Source organism: Maylandia zebra, linkage group LG4, assembly GCF_041146795.1.
Source record: "Maylandia zebra isolate NMK-2024a linkage group LG4, Mzebra_GT3a, whole genome shotgun sequence".
NCBI lineage: Eukaryota > Metazoa > Chordata > Actinopteri > Cichliformes > Cichlidae > Maylandia > Maylandia zebra.
Window position 1 is genome coordinate 19,502,737 of NC_135170.1, and position 8,434 is coordinate 19,511,170.

The window sequence follows — 8,434 nt, forward strand, 5'->3', positions numbered from 1 at the left end:
CGCGCTCGCATCTGCGCGGCGGGCAGACCGGTTTGTGGTTAGTTTCCTCTTTACCTTCATCACAGAGAGCAGCAGGGGTGCTCTGTGCACAAAGGTGCATTGTTTAAAAATAAAAATAAAAATAAATCAAAGGGAGCACCCTCTGTGACAAGCTCGCAGCTGGACGCGCTCCAGAGGGAGGAGGGTGGAGGTCCGCTTCGCGCTGAGGCATCCAAAACTCTTCTGTCGCAAGTTCCACTTTTTCTTTCTTTTTAAATTTTTTTTCTTAGTCGCCTTTTGTTGTTTGTCGCACCATGTGACCGCCACGCTCAAGTTCAACCGCGGGATCCATCAGTGTATGAGCCTGACTGTGCAGAGAAATGGCAAACCGTGAGCGGAACAAAAAGATTTTACTGGAACTGGTGAAACAGTCAGACAACAGCCGGTGCGCTGACTGCGGCGAGCCCGGTAAGCAAATATATAAACGTTGGTACGTTTGTTATCGAAATAAAGTGAGGCGCGGATCCGAATTTGATGTGCGGGTACTACTCAGAGGCCTCGAGATGTTCAGATTTGATTTATTTTCATGCAGTTTAACCGGTTTGTTAATGTTATTTATGAGGCTTGAAAAGACTTGCTCTGCGTGAACGCGTGCACCCTGAAGCATGTCCGTCACGGCTAAAGCTTGGTGATGGGCTGACATTGAGGGGCTGAAAAGGGTTTCCTGTTTTTGAACTTGAAAACTTAATACTTAAAAACTCAAAAGTCACTTTCCCGGGCATAGATGAGGCCTAATTGTGAACTAAACATTTACAGATTTCAGTGGAAATCTTAAATGATTGATTAGATTTTTTATATGTTCTTAACCTCCTAATAGAGTGGCGGGAAGAAGTATTTATCTGAGTCATGTCTCTTCTTCTCACCTCTCCCAGAACCGGACTGGGCCTCCTACAAGTTGGGGATTTTTGTGTGTCTGAACTGCTCCGGGATCCACCGCAGCCTGTCCAGCCATGTCAAATCTATCAGGCTGGACTTCTGGGAGGACAAACTAGTAGAGGTGATCACTGTTTTATCAGTCACCCACCTCTATTTGTGCTGTATCAGACTGTGTCTGTGTGTAATCCTAATGTGTGTGTGTGTGTTTATTCTGGGGGGTGGAAGTTCATGGAATCCAATGGCAATGCCAGGGCCCAGGCTCAATATGAGAAAGCTGTTCCACCGTACTACTATCGACCCCAGCGGGAAGACTGCAAGTAGGTCTTTTCCACGATGATGATATTTACCAGCCTCTGTCGCCATGGCAGAATCCTTTATGTGTAATACCAGACTGCTGACAAGGCAGAGCCACAAAGTAGAGAAGTGAGAGCTTCTGGCTGTAGAAGAGAAATATAGATGAATTTCTGCTGCTAAATCAAGCTTCAATGATTCAGGTTTTTGTAAGAACACATTGCTATTGAACAGTGAATGCTTTTATATTTTCACTTTGATCCACAGTATCCTCAGGGAGCAGTGGATCCGTGCTAAATACGAGAGGAAGGAGTTCACAGGAGAGACCAAGTATCCACCGCTTCCATACACCACAGGTGACTTTTTTAACGATTTACTTATGAACTCTTTGGGGCTCACCTTCTTGTCAGTATCGGGGTAAAGGAAAACCTGTTCTTTGCATGCAGAACTGTGCCAGAAAAACCCGTTCTTTGCACAATGAACCATCCAGGAAGTGAAATCTAGCCACTGTCTCTTTGAGCAACCAGAAGGTTTTCATTTTAAGTGAAACCTTTTTTCTTATTCCCCTGTGACTCTCTTGGATTCATACTAGGGTTCTATGAAGGAATACTGTTGAAGAAAGGCAAAGACAACACACAGTTTCTGAAGAGAAAGTTCGTGCTGTCGGAGAGAGAATTCACCCTGAGCTACTACAACAAAGAAGATGTGAGTTCCCTGCAGCTTTGACACAGTTACACCACCCGCTAGAACATGAATCACCAAGAGCGATGACCCTTAAATACTGCAAGATGTGTAGTTATTATGGCATAATCATTGCTTGTGTTGAAGAAATTAGATCTTGTATCTAAGCTCTTTGTTTATCTTTTGCACACACAGCTTCAAATGTTTCTTCAAAGATCTATTGTAAGCAGAAAAGCCACCTTAGAATCAGTCAATCAGTTTCCTATAGCTTCACATACACCAGCAACTATAAAGGCAACGGTCACCATTTACTGGAGGAAATTCAGCTAATTTGGTTTTAGTTTTACCGCTAAAGGTCAAACAAGGAGATTTTTGGTACTCGTCCACAGATGCTTATCAGATTATCAGGTTATTACCATAATCAGCCATCTGCCATGGCCAGCTGAGGTGAAAGGAGGGAAATGGGATAAAAGACACACTGTGGAAGCAATAGTCTTATCTTAGGATTTATTTGACTAATTTCACTTCGATATATGGTGGATGTTTCCATCTGAAATTCATAAACTTGGATGGCTCACAACAAGATAACGGCAGCAATAATAAGAAGTTGCACACATGAAGTGTCCCTTACACATTACGGGGCCTTATCTATATTATTTGCATCTGCATTGAATCCATGTGGAGCCTATGACATAAGCCTATTCAACTGGTCAACGCCACAGATAAACCTGAGCAGCTGTGATAATGGCGACATGCTGTTACATTTCTAGAGAGGAGCGTGTCCGGTTAAGGCGTAGAGTTTCAGAAGAGTTTTAATGCAATTCGTTTCACTATAGCTCTCATAAACGTAAAAGAAAGTTAAAAAAGAACTAGAGGAAAAGTGAGAAGATCACTAAAGTAATTTGGATTCATCCTCTGGGCATCATGAATGTCTGTGCTCCAACTGATGCTGAGCAGTTTCGATCTAAGTGACATTGAGCCAGTTTTTCCAGCAACAACAGCTGTATAAACTGGATGCCTTCCTGTTATGCCTCCCTCTGGGCTTCAACCAGGGATCCTTCACTTTTTATGCGCCTGTGGTAATCACCACTTGCAGCCAGCATGGCTCAGACAAGTGTAAAAACAGCAGCACAAAGCCTCCAAATCTGAACTGCCCTTGTGTATTTGTTACAGGAGTCTAAAGGCCCCAAAGCTGTAATATCCATCAAGGACCTGAACGCCACCTTTCAGCCAGAGAAGATCGGCCATCCTAACGGACTGCAGATCACCTACCAAGACGGGGATCACACCAGGAACCTCTACGTTTATCATGAGCGTTCTGAAGTCAGTCGACATGATCGTCTATAGCATCAATATTAACACCTGGTAGGTCTCATATACTTGTTTTGAGGTTCTAATAGAATCTCAAAGTTTTTGTTTTTGCTTTACTTCAGGAAATAGTCACATGGTACAACGCGATTCGAGCCGCTCGCTATGCGTACTTGAAGACGGCCTACCCGACAGGAAGCGATGAAGAAGTAAGTGTCAAACTATTTCATTTTAAGCCAGCTGTATGTCAGTTTTTAGCTTGTATATTTTAGTATTTGACATGTTTACTGTCTTGTGTCTTCATCAGCTGTTACCAATGATAACAAGAAACTACCTCAAAGAGGGTTACATGGAAAAGACGGGGCCTATGGTGAGCTCACTGAAGTCACTCGAGCGTCATTTGCACGCCTATATTATTTCTCTTTTACTTTGATTTTTACTCACACTCACCAGCAAACTTGTTTGTGACTACATTATGTGTGATCAGTACATCTGAATGTGTTTCTGTTCCTCTTTTAGACTCTGACTCACATGTGCGTGCAGCTCGAATCTTTTTTCTTTTTTAAGAATCAGTTTGTGCGATAGGAGGTTTTGAGGAAATGAAGTCTGATGAGCACATTTTTCAAATGCACATTTTATTTTTGAAATCAAATGCTTTTTATTTTATTTTGTACGCAGCAAACAGAGTCATTCAAAAGGAGGTGGTTCATTTTAGACTCTCAAAACAGGAAGTTGCTCTACTTCAAAGGCCATCTGGTGAGGACACTACCTCTTTTTTCCATCTCACTCTAACCCCACACTGTACACCTATGAAGTATGTGAGTCACGTGCTTTTTCTTGTTGTAGGATGCAGAGGAGCTAGGGGCCATTTTTATCGGCACAGAGTGCAAAGGTTACTCGGTTAGGGAGTGTGTCCCGCTGAACGCCCGGGGAAACAAGTGGAAGTGCGGATTGATGGTGGAAACGCCCGAGCGACAGTTCGTCTTCATGTGCGAGCAGGAGAGGGACCAGAGGGAGTGGCTGGAAGCGCTCAGGAAGGTTTTGTCCAGACCCATGTCACCCCAGGATTATACCAGTAAGCAAGACTTCAGTGTGCTTTAAATATGCTGGTGCCCAATTTTCCATATTATTTTTCTTTGTATTCAAAGGAAAACTTGAACTCCATTAACTAAATACCGTACATGGCCACTATTTAATCCTCCACAGGCACAACCCATAACCATCACCCCATTTTACAGAAACGTTTGGACACTGTGGAAATTATCAGTAAAAGCAGAATGACATATTTTGCACAAATTTAAAATCTTATCTCTTATCTATGATGTTGAAACTGGGAAAATGTGTTGGGTTTTGCTCATTTTGAATTTAATGGCAGGAGCACATTTTAAAAAAAAGTTGGGCGAGGGGGATTAAATAACTTGAAAAAGTTGTGTAATGCTGTAAAACAAACATCTGATGGAGAGTGATGACAGTAAATAGTTTAAAATACTATTTATTGTCTATTTAATCCATTACTGACCATTTAATCCAGGGGTGGGCAACTCCAGGCCTCGAGGGCCGGAGTCCTGCAGGTTTTAGATCTCACCTTGGGTCAACACACCTGAATCACATGATTAGTTCATTACCAGGCCTCTGGAGAACTTCAGGACATTTTGAGGAGCTAATTTAGCCATTTAAAATCAGCTGTGTTGGTTCAAGGACACATCTAAAACCTGCAGGACACTGGCCCTCGAGGCCTGGAATTGCACACCGCTGATTTAATCCATCATTGGGATTGTTTCCAGTCCCTATAAGGCAGGGGTGGACAACTCCAGGCCTCGAGGGCCAGTGTGGCTGAAAACCTATATTGCATGACCATTATCTTTAGGTCCAGTCATGATTCTGGTCGCGCTTTATGGTTTTCTCACTGCTGCGCACAAAAATGCAATTTTGCCTTTTTCCTTTTAGATTAGATTAGATAGAACTTTATTAATCCCTCGGGTGGGTTCCTCTGGGAAATTCGATTTCCAAAAAAGCACAGCAACGACACAAGTTACAGAGTTATACACACACACACATATATAAATACAGAGACAATATAAATAAAATATACGAAGGGGATAAATAGAATAAATAGGAATAAAAATAAAAATACAAGTGAATTGCACATTTCAAGTATTGAGTCTATTGCACCGTTGACTATTTACAAAAAGTATTGCACAAAAGGTATTGCACAGTGAGGTGAAGAGGCACTACAGCTTGCTTGTTCCTCCCTCCTTTGTCCTCCTGTTTCCTCTCCCCTCCAGAGAGGAGTTAAACAGTCTGATGGTGTGTGGGACAAAGGAGTTTTTAAGTCTGTTAGTTCTTGTCTTGGGGAGAAGCAACCTGTCACTGAACAGACTCTTCTGATTGTTTATGGCCGTGTGCAGAGGATGCCTGGCATTGTCCATAATGTCAATCAGTTTCTTTAATGTCCTTTTCTCTGCCACTGTCACCAGAGTGTCCAGCTTCATGCCGACCACAGAGCTAGCCCTCCTGATCAGTTTCTCCAGCCTGGATGAGTCCTTCTTTGCTGTGCTGCTCCCCCAGCACACCACAGCATAGAAAAGTACTCCAGCAACCACCGACTGGTAAAACATCCTCAGGAGCTTCCTGCAGATGTTAAAAGACCTCAGCCTCCTGAGGAAGTACAGTCGGCTTTGGGCTTTTTTATACAGGTGCTCTGTGCTGCATGACCAGTCCAGTTTATTGTCCACCCACAGCCCGAGGTACTTGTACTTGTTGACCACCTCCACCTCCTCCCCCTCTATCTGAACCGGCAGTGGACCTTCTCTGGACCTCCCGAAGTCCACAACCAGTTCCTTAGTCTTTGAGGTGTTGAGTTGCAGGTGGTTTGTGTGACTCCATGCGACAAAGTTCCTCACCAGACTTCTGTACTCCTCTTCCTGATCATCCCAGATACACCCCATGATGGCTGTGTCGTTGTAGCGGCTCCCCAAGTTCAGCAGCACACGCCTTTAGCATCCTAGGACACACCTTGTCTGGGCCTGCTGCCTTTCTGGGGCGAAGCTTCCTCAGTTGTCTCCTGACCTGATCCACTGTGACACTGGGAGATGTTTGGGAAGAGGGGAGGGGGGGAGATGTCTTGCTGCTGAGAGAGGGATTGGAGGAGGGGGGTGTCATGGTGTCAGGAAGGGGGGGAAGCGAGGGAGGTAGGAGAGTGGGGATTGGACTCTGTAGTGAAGGTGAGGGTGGGGGGGTTGTGGGCTGGTCAAACCTGTTGAAGAAGTTGTTGAGTTCGTTTGCCTTCTCCACAGTCCCCCCCACTGTGCTTTTCTTGGTGTTGTGGCCTGTGATGGTTTTCACACCATTCCAGACCTCCCTCATATTGTTCCTCTCCAACTTCTGCTCCACCTTCCTCCTGTAGGTGTCCTTTGCTTCCCTCAGGCAGCGTTTCACCTCCCGCTGTGCTGCTTTCATCTCCTCCTTCACTTTGCTCCTGAAAGCCTTCTTCTTCATGTTGAGGACAGCTTTGACTTCCTGTGTTACCCACGGTTTGTTATTAGGATAACACCGTACCGTCTTAGCAGGGGCGACTGTGTCCACACAAAAGTTGTACTTTGTGAAGAAAAAAAATTTTATACTTCAGGAACATTGCCACCTTCTCTGGACCTTAGTTTTTTAAGGCATCACTCACCCAGGCCTAGAGACCGATTGGCCAACCAATGGTCACTAGGGAAAAATGTGTATCCCCTCCCTGATTGGCGAGTAGTTGCTAGGTGACACACTCACAATGAAGGATCTGCACTAAAAATCTCTTCATGATTGTTCTGGTTGCTAGCACATGGACTTGCAGGGATGACATTTTGTTTGATAAGTGTTGCTAACTACTGGCTGAGCTGCAGTGAAACTTAAAAAAGTGCAACACAAACTGGAAATGGAGAACTTTCACTTTCAAAAATTCCAGCTTTACTGCTTCAACCAGTTCCATTACAGTAGTGCAACCTTTACTCTGAAGGTGAAGGGTCTCCGTTCAAAAGCTTGCATCTCTGTTGGTATGGAGGCACATCAGTGTCCATGGAATTGGTAGCTTGCGCATCTAGAAAGGCAGCATTAATGCTGAAAATACATACAGGTTTTAGAGCAGGGGTGGGGGAACTCCAGGCCTAAATGGCCAGTGTCCTGCAGGCTTTAGATATCACCCTGGTCAACACACCTGACCACCCTTGAGGCCTGGACTTCCCCCACCCCTGTTTTAGTGCAACACATGCTCCCATCCAGTATGCTAAACCACATACTGCTCAGTTTAAAGATTCATTATCTATTGTGTTCTACTGTGAATAAAATATGTGTTTAAGTTGATATTTCCAAATCATTTGAATCTGTTTTTATTTATATTTCACACAGCACACTCCCATCTACTTTTTTAACTAGGGTTATATTTGGTTTCAATGAAGGAACCTTGACATGTATTTACTTAAGATATAGTGTGCAGCAGCAAGACACATGCTGTCTGTAGCTGTTTCTGTCTGTCCGAGAAGAGGCAGAGAGAAAAAAAGCATCTTGTGTTATCACAGTTACAGTATGTATTTTTGGCCTTGTTTAGCACATTCAGATATGGTGTTGGTACGTTTTTAGGTAATATTTTAAGCCCTTAGTTGGCATGCTTATCCTTTAAATGTAGCTCGTAACAGTGCAAAAGCAAAGTGCCTCAAGCAATCTGGCCTCCCTGCTACAGCTTTAATATACATATGTAATCATTTATAGAAAGCTGTAGTAGCTGATCGTTAGTGTGTTAAGCTCTAATGATATTCTTTCTCATTCCAGCTGAAGCCGTCATGAAGTATAAGCGATGATCGATGAAGCTGCGAGCGAGAGAACAGACCTGCTGTCGGCTGCACTGACTCTCAGTACTGACTGATTCATGCTGTGCAGAGCATTAAAAGGCTTCAGTACGCTCACTTCAACTGACACTGTTTCTAATGCTAAAATAAGGCCTCACATGTGTTTATCATTATACATAAAATGCATTCTGCTGTTAAACACCTGATCAGCATTGATATATCACTGGGTACACCCATGCTGTATATGAATGTATTTCAAAATTTTAATAAATTTATTTTGGATATTTAATGAGTGGATACATTTATATTTGAAAGTGAAGATGCTACATGACACTATGGCCACAAAATAAATGTCTTTTTTTTTGAATGGTGTCTTTTTTGCAAGGTTTTTTTTCCCATGTGCAGACAAATTGCAA

The 8,434-nt window shown here is 43.4% G+C and overlaps 1 protein-coding gene across 2 annotated transcripts; it reads left to right on the top strand.

Moving 5' to 3' along the window:
* Positions 1-10: 10 nt before the first annotated feature.
* adap2 (ArfGAP with dual PH domains 2) lies at positions 11-8,307 on the top strand. Of its 2 annotated transcripts, none has more exons than XM_004558441.2 (11): positions 11-447; positions 912-1,036; positions 1,141-1,232; positions 1,474-1,562; positions 1,799-1,911; positions 3,061-3,210; positions 3,321-3,404; positions 3,503-3,565; positions 3,874-3,951; positions 4,042-4,270; positions 8,002-8,307. In XM_004558441.2, exons 1-11 carry the CDS (start codon positions 360-362, stop codon positions 8,028-8,030), a joined length of 1,140 nt encoding a protein of 379 aa, XP_004558498.1. In that variant the 5' UTR covers positions 11-359; the 3' UTR covers positions 8,031-8,307. The 2 variants fall into 2 exon arrangements, with proteins under 2 accessions (XP_004558498.1, XP_012776533.1); XM_012921079.2 differs by lacking the exon at positions 11-447 and adding an exon at positions 478-579.
* Positions 8,308-8,434: the final 127 nt, after the last annotated feature.

Excerpts from the sequence above, each read along its gene's own strand:
- adap2 (XM_004558441.2), top strand. The coding sequence starts at position 360 with ATGGCAAACCGTGAGCGGAACAAAAAGATTTTACTGGAACTGGTGAAA. Across the intron at positions 1,037-1,140 it reads GGGAGGACAAACTAGTAGAG|TTCATGGAATCCAATGGCAA; the intron begins GTGATCACTGTT and ends GGGGGGTGGAAG. Across the intron at positions 1,563-1,798 it reads ACCGCTTCCATACACCACAG|GGTTCTATGAAGGAATACTG; the intron begins GTGACTTTTTTA and ends GATTCATACTAG.